Source organism: Hemitrygon akajei, chromosome 9 (genome assembly GCF_048418815.1).
Source record: "Hemitrygon akajei chromosome 9, sHemAka1.3, whole genome shotgun sequence".
Lineage (NCBI taxonomy): Eukaryota > Metazoa > Chordata > Chondrichthyes > Myliobatiformes > Dasyatidae > Hemitrygon > Hemitrygon akajei.
This window is the reverse complement of record NC_133132.1, coordinates 61,859,735-61,878,288: the sequence shown is the minus strand read 5'-3', so window position 1 is coordinate 61,878,288 and position 18,554 is coordinate 61,859,735. Positions and strand designations below refer to the sequence as shown.

General features: G+C 44.7%; 1 protein-coding gene across 1 annotated transcript in view; it reads left to right on the top strand.

Moving 5' to 3' along the window:
• LOC140733157 (CSC1-like protein 2) overlaps window positions 1-18,554 on the top strand; it is a gene marked incomplete at its 5' end in the record, with an annotated part of 101,887 nt that overhangs the window by 67,647 nt on the left and 15,686 nt on the right. The window contains 4 exon segments of the mRNA XM_073056088.1: window positions 225-290; window positions 3,064-3,226; window positions 5,726-5,831; window positions 12,677-12,844. Coding sequence (XP_072912189.1) covers window positions 225-290; window positions 3,064-3,226; window positions 5,726-5,831; window positions 12,677-12,844 — 503 coding nt within the window.

Below are 18,554 nucleotides of genomic sequence, written 5' to 3'. Positions count from 1 at the left end.
CAGCATTTACTGTCTTTCTCCAACTACTTTGACCTGTTCCTTTTCTCTGTAAAATGATGTCTTATTGCAGTCACCTGGTTTTTCTGTAATGAAACAATTCATTCTTTTCTGACATTCAGCAAGTCTCATTGGCCTGTGCTGACTGAGCCCTTTTAATATTCAATCTTTATTCAATACCATACACAAAGTAACTAACTCATTGTTTCTTTCTCTTTCTGTTGCAGCCTAGACGTCTTCTTCCGCTGGCTATTTGACAAACATTTTCTGGAGAAAGGCAAGATCAGATTTGAGTGAGTAACCAGTCTGCAAGTTCAAGTTTATTTGTCATTCGATAAACAAAACAGCGTTACTCGGGGATCAAGGTGCAAAACACAATACCAACAGTCACACGACGCACAAAGCACATATAGTGCATATGAGGTAGCGAGCACATATGAGATATCAGTAAAATATAATCACACAGAAAATATAGTCCAAGACCCTGAGTAGATGAAAGTTGCAGCAGTCTGCCATAGACAATATGGCTTGTCTTCTACTGAGTGAACACCGGAGAGCAGCATCACCTCCAGCTTGGACGCCGACTCCAAAGCCCCTCTCCCAGGCACGAGGCCTTATCCTTGCTACGACCAAGGCCACGCAGCTCGGCTGCCGTCCACCCATAAATCAGTGAATCGGAATTGCAGCTTTCCACACTAACAATGTCCAACAGGGTCTGGCGATCACAAGTGACTAAGACCGTCACTTGCTGTTAGACTGCACACCTCCTTCACCCACCGACTCCTCTGACACAGGCGGCTGCACAGTCCGCACCAACGAGCAACTCGATCGTGGGGTAGACTTGCAGTACTTTCAGTTCCTGATGTCCAGCATGGTCTTGTGATCATGAAAATACATTTTAAAAAAAGATAATAACACCTTTTGTTGACCCCATAGAAGGCAATGTGACCAATCGTGCCGCTATCTTACTGGAAGTAAGGATGACATCCAACAGTTGTAGGATTTGGAGCCTACATTGAAGAGAATACATTCAGAGGTCACATGCTTGTGTTTAATGGGATGGAGTAGGACAGAGTGTACTTGAAGGATGGGTAATTGGGTAAGACTCATTGAGTTACACACTGGGGAGTCAGAGAGTTATCCATCTTGTCAATGCTGACCAAGTTGTCTACCTGAGCTACTCCCATTGCCCACATGGGGCCCATATCTCTCCAACCTTTCCCATCCATATACCTGCCCAAATGTCTTTTCAATATTGTGGGACAAAATAGCTTTTTCCCCAGACCGTCAGAGACCGACAGGAAAACTAATAGAACTCTCTAAAATTATTAGAGGGATAAATAGGGTCCCAGGTAGAAATGCCAAATACTGGAGGGCAGCTTTAAGGGGGGGGGGGGGAATTTAAAGGAGCTATTCCTGTAGTGCACTTTTGTTTTGAAACGTAGTGGTGGATGCTAGGAATGGTGGTAGAGTCAGATACAACAGAGGCATTCAGGAGGCTTTGACAGACTCATGTACTTAGATAGGCACGTGAATATGCAAAGAATGGAAGGATATGGATCATGTGCAAGTAGATAGGACTTAATTTAATTTGGCATTGTGTTTATCACAGACATGATGGGCTGAAGGGCCTGTTCTTATGCTGTACTGTCCTAGCTTCTACACCAATCAACCCATTCGTGGAACAGTCCAGCACATGAAGAGGCCTTTCAGCCATCAATGTCAGTGTTGACTGTGGTGTCAATTTATGCTGTGCATGTGGTCTATCTATACCCCTCCATTCCCTGCTTTCAACATGTCTGTCTTAAAATGGAAGTGTATGTAAAATAGAGCTTGCAAGATGGGTTGCTGGTGGAACATACACGTGGATTCACGATGGAGGAATGGTGTAAGAGGTGTTCTGTTGCTGCTGTAGGGTTCTGGTTGCGCAGGTCGGTTCAAGTACCTAATGGCTGTAAGAAAGCAGCTGTTCCTGAACCTGGTGGTGTGGTACTTGGGGTTTCTGTACGTCCTGCAGAGAAAAGATGGCAGAGCAGGATGCTGGACATCCTTGCTGATAGATGCTGCCTTCTTGAGCTGGTGCTCGTACACAGATGCTTGTGTGGACAAGGGAAGGAGCAATGGGGAAATGTTTAGGGTATGTCTGAGAGAGATTATGAATGGTGGGGTGGCTGAGAGGTGGAAATGGAAGGAGAAGTACAGCTCTCTGTACTGTGTGGGAATCATATGAGGGGTGGTGTTCTGAGCGATGAACAAGGAGCTCACAAATGTGCAAATAGGGCCTGAGCTGGGCAGCCATTGGGTAGGTTTCTGGCTGATCTGACTGTAATCTCAACCCTACATCAGCTAACGTTTTATCTTGTTGCTAATCTTGAACACTTCTCCCTTTACATTATAAATAGACTCAGAGCTTCACCTCATCTCTCTTAAATGAATTACCCCTTTACATTTAATGGGTCACTCTTAATTCTGGACTCCTTCACATCCTGTCCAACCCCATAAGATGCAACAGTGGAATTACACCATTCAGGCCATCAAGTTTATTGTGCCATTCAGTCATGGCTGAATTTTCTTCTCAAGCCCATTCCCTAACTGCCTTCCCAAAACCTTTAACTGCCTTACCATTCAATCTCTGCCTTAAATACAATGAATGACTTGTCCTGCACAGCCCTCTGTGGCAATGCATTCCACAGATTCACAACCCACTGGCTGAAGAGCTTCCCTCTCACCTTGTTCTAACAGGGTCTGTCTTCCTTTATGCTGAGGCTGTGCCCTTGGATCTGTGACAGAGTGGGGCAGAGGCCTGAGATGCCTGAAGCTGGGTTTGAGCAGAGCACATCTACCAGAGCTGTTTGCCCTGAGATGATGGGGAGGGTATCACATGAAAACAGGAGCAGGCGTAGACCACTCAGGCCCTCAGACCTGCCCCCCTCTTGGCTGATTTCTGCAGGCTAGTGACTCCTCTTCTGTGGCAGTTCCCCATTGCCCTCAGTTCCCTGTGGAACCTCTGTGGGGTGTGGAGCTTGGATGCAGGGTTGCTGATGCCAGCACTTTCCTTGTTCCCAGGTGCGTATTCCTCCCTGATCAGGGTGCCTTCTTTGTGAACTATGTCATCGCGGCAGCCTTCATTGGGAACTCAATGGAACTCCTGCGCCTGCCCGGGCTCCTGCTCTACACCTTCAGGATGCTGATGGCCAAATCAGCAGCTGACAGGAAAGTTGTCAAACAGGTCAGTACTGGTTCTGTGTTTGCCTCAGGTTTTCGAATGAGCTGCTGAGGGAAAGGAGAGGTGGGAAGGCATTCAGAGCCCCTGGTTTTGTAAAAACAGGGCAACACCTGGGCTGGTGTTCATCTCCCACAAGGGGTACAGTAATGCTGAATGGAGTCTGTGAGCAACATGACACCTGTGGAATGCGCTTGATCACTGCTGGACCACAATCAAGTCCACACTTTAACAAGACCAATCACTTCACTGTACTTCTACTCCTGGTATACAGGGAGAGACTGAGAACTGCAACACCAGTGGTGAGGTACAGGAGCACTTACAGGACTGCTTTCAGTCAGTGTTCTGATCCGTATTCAGGGTGAACGGTTGTCACAGATTTTACCAAGACCTGTCTGGAGGAGTGTGTGCCTTCAAAAACATACTGAGTGTACCCAAAACAGAACTTGCTGGTGAACAGGAGATTCACAGACTGCTGAAGGCTAGATCCATGGCATTTGAGATCAGTGACCCAGAGCCCTACAAGAAGTCCAGGTGCAATCAACAGAAGGCCATCACAAGAGGCAATTCCGTGTAAAGTTAGAGACAAGAACAAATGCAAGACTGTTGTGGCAGGGTTTGCAGGCCATTACTTCCTACAAGTCAGAGAAAAGTACAACACAGAAACAGGGCCTTTGACCCTTCTAGTCCATGCTGAAAACATTTAAACTGCCTATTTCCATTGACTAGCACTGGTCCCATAGCCCTCCATACCCTTAACATCCATATACCTATCCAAACTTTGCTTAAATGTTGAAATTGAGTTGGAATGCAGCATTTGTGCTGGCAGCTCGTTCCACAGTCTCATGATCCTCTGGTGAAGAGGCTTTCCCTCATGTTCCCCTTAACCTTTTCACCCTTCCCCATGACCTCTGGTTGTAGTCTCACCCATTCTCAGTGCAAAAGGCCTGCTTGCATTTACCCTATCTACATCCCTCATAATTTTGTATACCTCTATCAAATCTCCCCTCAATCTTCTTCATTCTAAGTAATAAAGTACCTTAAGTAGTAATTATCTGTATTATATATCCTTAAATTATCTTGCTGTATGGAATTGCAGACACAAAGTCATTACAAGAGTTAATATTATTAAAGTGTATAGGCTTCATTATTGCCAAGAATTGTTTTAAAGTATAAGGCAAAACCTAACAGCATAAATAGTACTGATGCTTCTCTCCCCGATGTGCTTAATGCTTTCTATGCATGCTTTGAAAGGGAGAATAAAACTACAGGGTCGTTCATCACTGTGAATCTTCACAGCAACTAGCGACTCTGTGATCTGTCTTGGAGACTGACTTCAGAACATCTTTCAAGAGAGTGAACCCTTGCAATGCCTCAGATGGCCGGGTGCTGAAAAGCTGGGCCAACCAATTGGCTGGCGTGTTGGCGGAGATTTTCAGTCTCTCACTGCTGCAGTTGAAATTCCCACCTGCTTCAAAATGACATCAGTTATACTAGTGCCCAAGAAGAGCAGTGTGAGGTTCCTCAGTGACTATCGCCTGGTGGCACTCACATTTACTGTGATGAAGTGCTTTGAGAGGTTCTGGGTAGAATTAACTTTTTTCCTGAGCTAGGAACTGGACCCACTGCAATTTGCCTACTGTCACAACCGATCTACAGCAGATACAATCTCACAAGCTCTCCACTGGGCTTTGGAGCATCTGGACAACAGCAGTACCTCCCTCCTGTTTATCAGTTACAGTTTTCAACACTGCCAATCCCTCAGTATTAGTCAACAAACCTCAACACTGGACCCTCTTTAACTCCCTCTGCAACTGGATCCTTGACTTCCTCATCTGAAGCCTACAGTCACGATGGGTTAGTGATGATATCTCCTCCTTGCTGACAATCAACACAGGTGCATTTCAAGGATGTGTGCTTGGCCCTCTGCTTACTCTCTCTACACTCATGACTAGCTAGGCACAGCTCACACATCATTTATAAATTAGTGTATAACACCACTGTTGTTGGCAGAATCTCAGGTGGAGATGTGGTGTCAAACATGAGTGAAAAGTCTCAGCTGGTCAGGAGGTGAAACAGCAACAACCCTGCACTCAATGTCAGCAAGACAAAAGAATTGATTGTGGACTTCAGGGAGGGGAAGTCTGGAGAACACACACACACAACGACGGTTGTGGAAAGGGTGAACAGTTTCAAGATCTGGGTGTCAACATCTCTGATCTATCCTGGGCGGGCCCAACATATTGAAGCAAATAGAAAGAAGGCATGGCAGCAGCTATATTTCATTAGGAGTTCGAGGAGATTCTGTATGTCATCAAAGGCTCTCACAAATTTATACGGATGTACTATGGAGGCAGAGGAGGATGCCTGGGCTGGATAGTCTCAATTACAAGGAGAGCCTGGGTTTGTCTGTCTTGTAGTAGAGAAGGTAGAGGGCTGAAATTAGGACTGGTACAGATAAGGTAGGTAGTTTCTCCATAACATCTATATTTCCTTGTCCCATAGCATCAGGCGTATCCGTTTGAGTTTGGACTGAATTACGCGTGGATACTGTGCATCTTCACGGTGGTGACTGCATACAGCATTACCTGCCCTATCATCGTTCCTTTTGGTAAGGACACACTCACAGTGCTACCTCTGCTTGTTTTGGCCTCTCTGATAGAAAATTCAGACTTGCATTGATTCACAGCCTCGGCACACCCAGCCAGTGATGCACTCTTGGAGCATTGTTGCTGCTGTGGTATGAGAGGCCTTACTGCTTTTTCTTGAAGCTGTTTCCAGTCCCTGGTCAGAACACATGAAGCCCTCCTCAAAGGATGTCCACATTACTGTTCTCTCTTCCTCCAAGGGATGAGTGTCAGCTCCAGACTGACCAGGTCAAGGAACTGAAGCTGGATGCACTCAGGACCATCAGGGAGGCTGAAAACCTCATAGATGAGACTTTTACTGAGGTGGCCACACCCAGCGTGCAGGCTTCAGATAGTCGATGGATGACCACTAGGAGAAGTAAGGGGAATAAGTGGTTAGTGCAGGGTTTCCCTGTGGCCATTCTTCTCAGCAACAAGTATACCCGTTTGGATACTGCTGAGGGAGATGACCTGTCAGCGCATGGCAGCAGCAGTCAAGACATTGGAACTGTGGCCGGCTGTGAGGCTCAGCAGGAGAAGGTAAAGAGAGGTAGATCGATAGTGATAGGAGACTTGATAGTTAGGGGGGCAAACAGGAAATTCTGTGGCTGTGAAAGAGTTGCCAGGATAGTGTGATGCCTCCCAAGGTCGAGGATGTCTCAGAGTGGCTGCAGAATATTCTCACGAGGGAAGGTGAGCAGCCAGAGGTCTTGGTGCACATTGACACCAATGGCAAAGGTAGAAAAGGGGGTCGAGGTCCTGAGCAGGATCTCCAAGGTAGTAAATATCCAGATTATTCCCAGTACCAAATGCTAGACAGGGCAGGAGTAGGCTGATAGTACAAATGAATGGCTGAGGGATTGGTACAGGGGACAGTATTTCAGATTTCTGGATCATTGGGATCTCTTCTGGGGAAAGTATGACCTGTACAAAAAGGACCTTGTGGGCAGGTTTGCGAGAGCTGTTGTGGAGGGTTTAAATTGGCAGGGGATGGGAACTGGAGTGATAGGGCTGACGATGGGGCAAATGATATACAAGTAGATGCAGTGTGTAGTGAGACTGTGAGGAAGGACAGGCAGATGAGAGGGCAAAAGTGCAGTCAGTGGGATCAGTTGAAGTATAACATGGGAACAAAATCAAAAAGGGTGATGAATACAGGACTGAAGGTGTTATATCTGAATGCATGCAATATAAGAAATAAGGTAAATGATCTTGTAGCACAGTTAGAGATTGGCAGTTATGACATTGGAGGTATTACTGAATCATGTCTGAAAGAATATCATAGTTGTGAGCTTAACATCCAAGGATATACATTGTTTCAAAAGGGCAGGCAGGTTGGCAGAGGGGATGTGGTGGCTTTGTTGGTAAAAAAAAAGAAATCAAATCCTTAAAAAGGGGCAACATAGGATTGGATGATGTAGAATCCTTGTAGGTAGAGTTCAGAAACTACAAGGGTAAAAAGACCTTGATGGGAGTTGCGTACTTGCCTCTGACCAACGGCCAGGATGCGAGATATAAATTACTACAGGGGATTGAAAAGGCATGTTAAAAAGGCAATGTTACAACAGTCATGGGGGATTTCAATATGCAGGTAGATTGGGAGAGTCAGGTTGGTGCTGGATCCCAAGAGATGGAATTTGTAGAAAGCCTATGAGATGCTCTTTAGAGCAGCTCGTGGTTGAGCCTGGATTGAGTGTTAGTTATGTAATGACCCTGATTTGATTAGAGAGCTTAAGGTAAAGTAACCCTTCAGAGGCAGTGATCATAATATGACATAATTCACCCTGCAGTTTGAGAGGGAGAAATTGGATTATCAATATTACAGTGGAATTAAGGGAATTCCAGAGGCATGAGAGAGGATTTGGCAAAAGTTGATTGGAAGGGGATACTATCAGGGCTGACAGCAGAACAGCAATGGCTGGAGTTCCTGTGGGCAATTCAGTAGGCACAGGATAGATACATCCCATAGAATCTGTAGCATCCGAAAGGGAGGATGAGACAATTGTGACCGACAAGGGAAATCAAAGATAGCGTCGAAGGAAAAGAGGGGACATAAAAGAGACCAAAAAACAGAGGGAAATGGGAGGACTGGGAAGCTTTTAAAACCAACTAAGGAGAGAAAATATGAAATATAAAGGTAAGCTAACCATTGATGTAAAAGAAGTTTTTTCAGATATATAGAATGTGTAAGAGAGGTGACATTATGTATCAGACTGCTGGAAAATGACACTGGAAAGGTAGTAAAAAGGAGTCCTAATACTGACTCTTGTGAACACCTCTAGCACTGGCAGCCAACCAGAAAAGGCCCCCTTTATTCCCACTCTTTGCTTCCTGCCAGTCAGCTAATCTTCTATCTTTCCTGTAGTACCATGGGCTCTTACCTTGGTAAGCAATCTCATGTGTGGCAACTTGCCAAAGAAATGGCAGAAGAACTTCAGTGTTCTGTGTCAGTCTTCACTGTGGAAGATATTGGCAGTATACCAGAAATTTGAGAGTCAGGGGCAGAAGTGAGTGTAGTTGCTCTTACTCTTACTAAGGAAAAAGTGCTTGGGAAGCTGAATGGTCTGAGGGTAGATGAGTCACATGGACTACATGGATCACACCCCAAGGTTCTGAAAGAGATATCTAAAGAGATTTTGGAGGCACTAAGTCATTCATTATGTGCCGTGTCATATGATGTGGGTGATCATGATCTTCTCTTCCATCTGTCCTTAATCTGAGAAGTTCTAATAAGCTCTTCAAAACTGTTACCTGCCCATCTCTTGATGCATCTCAAGAATGTCATGCACTGTTGACTCAAGACAGTGATAATTTTTAAAGAATGACTAGATTCTGGAATGGTTCATAGGAGTGGAAAATTGCAAATGCCACTCCACTTTTTAAGAAGGAGAGAGGCAAAAGAAGGGAAACTATAGACTAGTTAGCCTGACTTCAGTGGCTTGGAAGATGTTGGAGTTCATCATAAGGATGAGATTTTGGGGTGTTTGGAGGCACATAATAAAGTAGGCCAAAGTTAGCATGATTTCTTTAAGGGGAAAATCTTGCCTGGCAAATCTGTTGGAATTCTTTGAGGAAAGTAACAGGCAAGACAGACACAGGAAAGTTAGTAGATATTGTTTACTTGGATTTCCTTCAGGCCTTTGGCAAGTTGCCGCACATGAGATTGCTTACCATGATAAGAGCCCATGGTACTAAGGAAAGATAGAAGATTAGTTGACTGGCAGGAAGCAAAGAATGGGAATAAAGGGGGCCTTTTCTGGTTGGCTGCCAGTGCTAGTGGTGTTCACAGGAGTCAGTTTTAGGACTCCTTTTTGTTATATGTCAATGATTTGGATGATGGGATTTATGGCTTAGTGGCCAAGTTTGCGGATGATGCCAAGATAGGTGAAGGGGCAAGAATTGTTGAGGAAGCAGGGAGTTTGCAGAAGGACAGACAGATTGGGATGATGGGCGAGTAAGTGGCTGATGGAATGTATTGTAGGGAAGTGTATAGTCATGCACTTTGGTAGAAGGAATAGAGGTGTAGACTATTTTCTAAATAGGGGAAAAATTCAAAAATCAGAGGCATAAAGATACTCGGGAGTCCTTGTGCTGGATTCCCTAAAGGTTAACTTGCAAGTTGGAACCGAAGGAAATAGCAGAGGTACTTAATGAATATTTTTCTTCAGTATTCACTATGGAAAAGGATCTTGGTGATTGTAGTGATGACTTGCAGCAGACTGAAAAACTTGAGCATGTAGATATTAAGAAAGAGGATGTGCTGGAGCTTTTGGAAAGCATCAAATTAGATAAGTTGCCGGGACTGGATAAAATGACCCCAGGCTACTGTGGGAGGTAAGGGAAGAGATTGCTGAGCCTCTGGCAATGATCTTTGCATCATCAATGGGGATGGGTGAGGTTTCGGAGAATTGGAGAGTTGCGGATGTTGTTCCTTTATTCAAGAAAGGGAGTAGAGATATAGCCCAGGAAATTATAGACCAGTGAGTCTTACCTCAGTGGTTGGTAAGTTGGTGGAGAAGATCCTGAGAGGGCAGGATTTATGAACATTTGGAGAGGTATAATGTGATTAGGAGTAGTCTGCATGACTTTGTCATGGGCAGGTCGTGCCTTAAAAGCCTGATTGAATTCTTTGAGGTTGTGACTAAACACATTGATGAAGGAAGAGCAGTAGATGTAGTGTATATGGATTTCAGCAAGGCATTTGTTAAGGTAACCCATGCAAGGCTTATTGAGAAAGTGAGGAGGCATGTGATCCAAGGAGACATTGCTTTGTGGATCCAGAACTGGCTTGCCCACAGAAGGCAAAGAGTGGTTGTAGCTGGGTCATATTCTACATGGGGGGTCGGTCACCAGTGGGGTGCCTCAGGGATCTGTTCTGGGACCCTTACTCTTCGTGATTTTTATAAATGACCTGGATGAGGAAGTGGAGGGATGGGTTAGTATGTTTGCTGATGACACAAAGGTTGGAGGTGTTGTGGATAGTGTGGAAGGCTGTCAGAGGTTACAGCAGGACATTGATAGGTTGCAAAACTGGACTGAGAAGTGGCAGATGGAGTTCAACCCAGGTAAGTGTGAAGTGGTTCATTTTGGTAGGTCAAATATGATGGCAGGATATAGTATTAATGGCAAGACTCTTGGCAGTGTGGAGGATCAGAGGGATCTTGGGGTTCGAGTCCATAGGACGCTCAAAGCAGCTGCGCACATTGACTCTGTGCTTAAGAAGGCGTACGGTGTATTGGCCTTCATCAATCATGGAATTGAATTTAGGAGCCGAGAGGTAATGTTGCAGCGATATAGGACCCTGGTCAGACCCCACTTGGAGTACTGTGTTCAGTTCTGGTCACCTCACTACAGGAAGGATGTGGAAGCCATAGAAAGGGTGCAGAGGAAACTTACAAGGGTGTTGCCTGGATTGGGGAGCATGCCTTATAAGAATAGGTTGAGTGAATTTGGCCTTTTCCCCTTGGAGCAAAGGAGGATGGGAGGTGTATAAGATGATGAGAGGCATTGATCGTGTGGATAGTCAGAGGCTTTTTCCCAGGGCTGAAATGGTTGCCACAAGCAGACACAGGTTTAAGGTGCTGGGGAGTAGGTACAGAGGAGATGTCAGGGTAAGTTTTTTTTTTACTCAAGAGAGTGGTGAGTGAGTGGAATGGGCTGCCAGCAACGGTGGTGGAGGTGGATACGATAGGGTCTTTTAAGAGGCTTTTAGATAGGTACATGGAGCTTAGTAAAATAGAGAGCTATAGATAAGTCTAGTACTTTCCAAGGTAGGGACATGTTCGGCACAACTTTGTGGGCTGAAGGGCCTGTATTGTGCTGTAGGTTTTCTATGTTTTTAAGTTGAGTTGGTGGTGAAAAAGGCAAATGCAATGTTAGCATTCATTTCTAGAGGACTAGAATATAAAAGCAAGGTTTTAATGCTGAGGCTTTATAAGGTATTGGTCGGACAGTACTTGGAGTATTGTGAGCAGTTCTGAGGCCCTTATCTAAGGAAAGGTGTGCTGGAATTGGAGAGAGTCCAGTGGAGGTTCCTGGGAATGATTCCAGGAATGAAAGGGGATCTCATTGAAACCTATTGAATATTGAAAGGCCTAGATAGAGTGGATGTGGTTCCCTGTAGCAGGTGAGTCTAGGAACTGACGGCACAACCTCAGAATAGAGGGATGTCCTTTTAGAACAGAGGTGAGGAGGAATTTCTTTAGCCAGAGGGTTGAGAATTATATGGAATTCATTGCCACAGATGGCTTGGGAGGCCAAGTCATTGAATGTATTTAAAGTGAAAGTTGATAGGTTCTTGATTAGTCAGGGCACAAAGGTTACATGGAGAAGGAAGAAAGTGTCATTGAGAGGGATAGTAAGTCAGCCATGATGGAATGGTGGAGTAGACTCGATGGGCCAAATGGCCTAATTCTGCTTGTATGCCTTATAGTCAGTGTCAGACTGGGACTCGGTATGAGGTGCCTGTGCCTACAGCCAAGTGAGTACTTTTACCTTTTCACTTAGGCAGGAGGTGGAAGAATCTGCACTTTTCCCTCATGGTCACTCATGGGAAAGTGGGGGAGTGATTATCCGACATGGGTCTACAGTGAGGGAACCCAGCTCTCCTTGACCCTGTCACCCACATTGCTGTGTGCTGATCTGCACTAACTAGAAAGGTCACAGGATGAGTCCCAGGGCACAGCTGCAGGACTCCTGGAACTCAGATGAGCTGGATTAGGGGATGGTGGGAACAGAAATGCACGTGCTCTTGCTTATAATATTCCTTTGGGACAGTGTATGCACATCTGTCTCTTTATGTTTAAAAGAGAATGAGTGGTGACCTTGTTCAAACATACAAATTCCTACACGAGCCAGAGAGGGCAGATGTTGAGGTGTTTTTACTCATGGGAGAATCTTGAACATGGAGACAATATCAGGGGCCATTCCCTTCCAAGGTGTGCCAACTTTGTTCACCTACAGGGTGGTGAATCCCTGGAATTCTCTTCCGTTGATGCTGGTGGAGGCCGTATCATTAAATATATTTAAGGTGAAGGTAGATCAATATTTGGAAAATTTGAGGAATTGGGGTAAATGGGGAACTGACACAGAAAAGACCAACATGGATCAGCCATGATCATATCGTATGGGGGGGCGGGGGGTAGGCTTGAAGGGCTGAGAGGCCCACTCCAGCAACTTCCTTGTGAGGTGTGTGGTATGAGTTTGTGCATGCATGAAGTGTGTGTGTGTGTATGTGTGTGTGCACACAAGCGGTGTGTGGGGTGGGATGGGGGTATTCCAAAATAGTTTTGGATACCAATGCTGCTGTCATGCGTTTGATCCTCACTAGGACTGATCTACATAATGCTGCGGTATCTGGTGGACAAGTACAACCTCTACTACACATACCTGCCTGCCAAGCTGAGCCAGAGACTGCACACTGCTGTGGTGAAACAGGCTGCTGCGGCCCCCATCATCTGCCTCTTCTGGCTTTTCTTCTTCTCCATTCTCCGAGGTGGTAAGTCCACTTCTGCCTGTTTGTGCCTCACCAGTAATTCCAATAAACTGCCTGGAGCAGAGACTTCCAAAACACTCGGATAGTGTTAAGAGAGTAACAGAAAAATTGATGAGACACTCCTGACAGTTCCAGCGACCCAGGTTCAATCTTGACCTGCGGTGCTGTTTGGAGTGCGCACCTTCTCCCCGTGACCATGCAGATTCATTTGGATGCTGTGATTTCCACTCACATCCCACCAACAAGTAGGGTGGTAGGTTAATTGTCCTAGCGTGTAGGCGAGTGGTAGAATCGGTGCAGGTGGTTGGATGTGAAGGCTGGTAGGGGAGGTGGTGCAGAAGAAGAACACAGATTTAGTATAAATGAGTGTTTGATGCTTGATGTGGACAGTTTTGGCAGAAGAGATTTTCTTCTGTGCAGTATGAAGAATGCTGAAAAGGGGGATTAATATAGACAAGAACACTGGTAGAGGAGATTGATGACGATGTTGCTACATCTCAAGGAACTGGGCAGGTTGGTAGTGTTTTCAATGTTGCACTGGAGAATGTGGAGTGATCTTATAGAATTGTATAAAACCACGAGGGGTATAGATACAGGAATGCACATAATCTTTTTTATCTCATGGTTGGGGAATCAAGAACTAGAGCAGTGGTTCCCAAACCTTTTCGGGTTACTGCTCCCTTGGCTCCCAAACCACATCTCCTGTAACCCCTCTCCTTTTCTGGCCATTACATAAAAACTATAAAGAATTTTGATTTATGATGCAAATAGGAACTGAAAATTCAAATCAGTGACAAATAATGGCAAAATATTCAGATCTATTTAAAGCTACAAATAAAGTTACTTTTTAATGACAGTAAAACAATTGTCGAGCATACATCAGTAGTCCAACTATTCATTATTTAATTGTTTTTTCACCTTTCAATGAGATGTGTGGGCTTGGTGCAGTGATATCGGGCTGAATGCCACCCAGGAGTGTCAGATCCGCCTGTTCAGTATATTTCATTGCTTTGAAAGAAGGTGGGTGACTGCACTGAAACTGCTCCACTAAATAAGATGCACAGTGCAGGATAGCGTTCAGAGGTTTCTTTCTGCAACCAAAAGTCTTGATATGATTTTTTTGAACCTCGGCCTCAGCTCAAAGTCTTTTTCGTAGTGAGATCAGTTTCTCCTCCATCCTTGCTGTTAACAACTCCTTACAGTGTTCAGGAGTGGATTACCCACTCTTGAACTTGGATTGACAGAAGATTTCACATGATATGCTAAATACAGAAGTGTATATTGCTTTCTGATAAGTATAATGCATTTCAAGCAAAATCGAAGAGAACGGAGGATTCGCAAGAGATGAGGTAATGATTGTAATCAATTATGAGCTACTGGAGATCAAATGCTTGTAAGTAATTAATCTTAAATTAATCTTGTAATCCTTCAGCTGCCCCCTTGTAACTGAGCAGCCCCACCTCTCCTATTATCTTTTATCGCCCTCTAGAAACTCCCAATTGGCTCCGGGGTGGTGGGTGGAGCAGTATCGCCCACTTTGAGAACCACTTAACTAGGGGGCATGATTTAAGGTGAAAGGGGAGAGATCCAATAGAAACTGGAGAGGGAATATCTTCCACCCAGAGGGTGATCAGTACGGTATATGGATTGAGCTGCCAACAGATGTCATTGAGTCAGGGACATTAACAGTATTTAAAAGGTACTTGTATAAGTACATGGATAGGAAAGGTTTAGAGGGAATATAGGTAAACACAGGCAAATGGGACTAGCTTATATGTGAATTATGGTTGGCATGGACCAGTTGTCTGTAGAACCTGTTTCCATGCTCTCTCAGAGCTGATGATCATTGGACATGTCACTCCTGGATCAAGACCAGATACAATGAGACCACAAGGTGGAAGGAGCAGAATTAGATGAGTTGGTGCATCATTACTGATTTTAAAAAAAATTTCAACCCCATCCTCCCACCTTCTCCCTGAAACCTTTCAACCCCTCACCACTCAAGAATCTATCATTCTCTGCCTTAAGTACACCCAATGACTTTACCTCCAAATCTCTCTTCTGTGTAATGAATTCCACAGATTTACTACCTTCTGGCTAAAGAAATTCCTCCTTATCTTAGTTCTGGAAGGGATGTCCCTTTAATCTGAGGCTGTGCCCTCAGATCCTAGACCCTACTGCTACTGGATATTTCTCCACATCCAGTCTACCCAATCCTTTCAGTATCTGGTAGGTTTCAATAGGATCACTCGTCATCTTTCTGAACTCCAACAAGTACAGGTCCCCAAGACATCCAACACTCAATTTAAGCCTTTCATTCCTGGGATCGTTCTCAAAAATCTCCACTGTACCCTCTTTAGTACCAGCACTACCCTTAGCTATGGGCCCAAAAATTGTTAAGAATATTCCAAAACTGGTCTGACCAATGCCTTACAATAGTAAAGCAGTATGTTCTTGCTTTTGTGTGCCAGTCCTCTCAAAATAAGGGGGCACTCCTTGAGGAAGGAAGACTGTGTTGATCCAACAATCTGCCCTCCAAACAATGGGATCAGATCTCCCCCTCACAGGGTGGCTGGGGGAAAATTCCTATCCACACCTTTGGATTGGAGCTTGAATTGAACTGAACAGGTTAACTCTCACCACGTCTGTTTGTATATTGGTAGGCATCCTACCAATCATGTTAAACTAGAAAGAGTCCAGATATTGCAAGGAGTAGAGGGCCTATGGTTTAGGGAAGGATGGCTAGGCTTGGTCTTTATTTCTTGAAACTCAGAAGATTGAGGGGTAGTTTTTTTTTAAAGTGTCTAAAACTATGGGAGCATAGATAAGGTGGATGGTGGCCATCTTTTTCCCAAGATAGAAGAGCCCATAACTAGGGGGAATATTGCAGGTTTAGGACAAGAGTTAAAAGGGACCCAAGGGGCAACTTTTTCACCAGTATCTAAAGTGGGTATATGGAATGAGCTGTCAGAAGAAGTGATTGAATCAGGTACAATAGTATAATTTAAGAAACACTTGGATAGGTACATGGAGGGGTGGGACTTAGAGTGATATGGGCCAATGCAGGAAACTGGGACCAACTGGATGGACACCATGGTTGGTATGGACTGGTTATTGCTAAGGACCTATATCTGTGATGTGCTGTCCTATGAGTGGGTGGAGGTTAGGAACAGGAAGGGGTCAATACCTTTACTGGGTGTTTTTTTATAGGCCGCCCGATAGTAACAGGGATATCGAAGAGCAGATAGGGAAACAGATCCTGGAAAGGTGTAATAATAGCAGAGTTGTTGTGATGGGAGATTTTAATTTCCCAAATATCGATTGGCATCTCCCTAGAGCAAGGAGTTTAGATGGGGCGGAGTTTGTTAGGTGTGTTCAGGAAGGTTTCTTGACACAATATGTAGTTAAGTTTACAAGAGGAGAGGCTGTACTTGATTTGGTATTGGGAAATGAACCTGGTCAGGTGTCAGATCTCTCAGTGGGAGAGCATTTTGGAGATAGTGATCATAATTCTGTCTCCTTTACAATAGCATTGGAGAGGGATAGGAACAGACAAGTTAGAAAAGCATTTAATTGGAGTAAGGGGAATTATGAGGCTATCAGGCAGGAAATTGGAGGCTTAAATTGGAAACAGATGTTCTCATGGAAAAGTACGGAAGAAATGTGGCAAATATTCAGGGGATATTTGTGTAGAGTTCTGTATAGGTACGTTCTAATGAGACAGGGAAGTTATGGTAGGGTACAGGAACCGTGGTGTACAAAGGCTGTAATAAATCTAGTCAAGAAGAAAAGAAAAGCTTACAAAAGGTTCAGAGAACTAGGTAATATTAGAGATCTAGAAGATTATAAGGCTACTAGGAAGGAGCTTAAGAAGGAAATCAGGAGAGCCAGGTGGAGCTATAAGAAGACCTTGGTGGGCAGAATTAAGGAAAATCCCACAGGATTCTACAAGTATGTGAAGAGCAAGAGGATAACACGTGAAAGAATAGGACCTATCAAATGTGACAGTGGGAAAGTGTGTATGGAACCGGAGGAAATAGCAGAGGTACTTAATGAATACTTCAGTATTCACTGATCTTAGTGATTGTAGTGATGATTTTCAGCAGACTGAAAAGCTTGAGCATGCAGATATTAAGAAAGAGGATGTGCTGGAGCTTTTGGAAAGCATCAAGTTGGATAAGTCGCCAGGACTGGATGAAATGTACCCCAGGCTACTGTGGGAGGTGAGGGAAGAGATTGCTGATCCTCTGGCGAAGATCTTTGCATCACCAATGGGGACAGGAGAGGTTCCAGAGGATTGGAGGGTTGCGGATGTTGTTCCTTTATTCAAGAAAGGGAGTAGAGATAGCCCAGGAAATTATAGACCAGTGAGTCTTACCTCAGTGGTTGGTAAGTTGATGGAGAAGATCCTGAGAGGCAGGATTCATGAACATTTGGAGAGGTACAATATAATTAGGAGTAGTCAGCATGGCTTTGTCAAGGGCAGGCCTTACGAGCCTGATTGAATTTTTTGAGGATGTGACTAAACTCATTGATGAAAGAAGAGTAGTGGATGTAGTGTATATGGATTTCAGCAAGGCTTAATTGAGAAAGTAAGGAGACATAGGACCCAAGGGGACATTGCTTTGTGGATCTAGAACTGGCTTGTCCACAGAAGGCAAAGAGTGGTTGTAGACGGGTCATATTCTGCATGGAGGTCGGTCACCAGTGGAGTGCCTCAGGGATCTGTCTGGGACTCTTACCCTTCGTGATTTTTATAAATGACCTGGATGAGGAAGTGGAGGGATGGGTTAGTATGTTTGCTGATGACACAAAGGTTGGAGGTGTTGTGGATAGTGTGGAGAGCTGTCAGAGGTTACAGTGAGACATTGATAGGATGCAAAACTGGGCTGAGAAGCGGCAGATGGAGTTCAACCCAGATAAGTGTGAAGTGGTTCATTTTGGTAGGTCAAATATGATGGCAGAATATAGTATTAACGATAAGAGTGTGGAGGGATCTTGTGGTCCGAGTCCATAGGACACTCAAAGCAGCTGCGCAGGTTGACTCTGTGGTTAAGAAGGTGTATGGTGTATTGGCCTTCATCAATCATGGAATTGAATTTAGGAGCTGAGAGGTAATGTTGCAGCTATATCGGACCCTAGTCAGATCCCACTTTGGAGTACTGTGCTCAGTTCTGGTCACTCACTAAGGAAGGATGTGGAAGCCATAGAAAGGGTGCAGAGGGGATTTACAGGGATGTTGCCCGGATTGGGGAGCATACCTTATGAGAATAGGTTGAGTGAACTCGGCCTTTTCTCCTTGGAGCGAAGGAGGATGGGAGGTGTATAAGATGATGAGAGGCATTGATCGTGTGGATAGAGGACACAGGTTTAAGGTGTCGGGGAGTAAGTACAGAGGAGATGTCGGGTAAATTTTTTACTCGGAGAGTGGTGAGTGCGTGGAATGGGCTGCCAGTAACGGTGGTGGAGGTGGATATGATAGGGTCTTTTAAGAGACTTTTAGATAGGTACACGGAGCTTAGTAAAATAGAGGGCTATAGGTAAGCCTAGTAATTTCCGAGGTAGGGACATGTTCGGCACAACTTTGTGGGCCAAAGGGCCTGTATTGTGCTGTAGTTTTTCAATGTTTTCTATGTTTCTATAACTATCTTCACAGACTTGAATGGTTGGTGCGACTGATCAAAGGATGTTATTTCTATAGAATTTCAGTCCG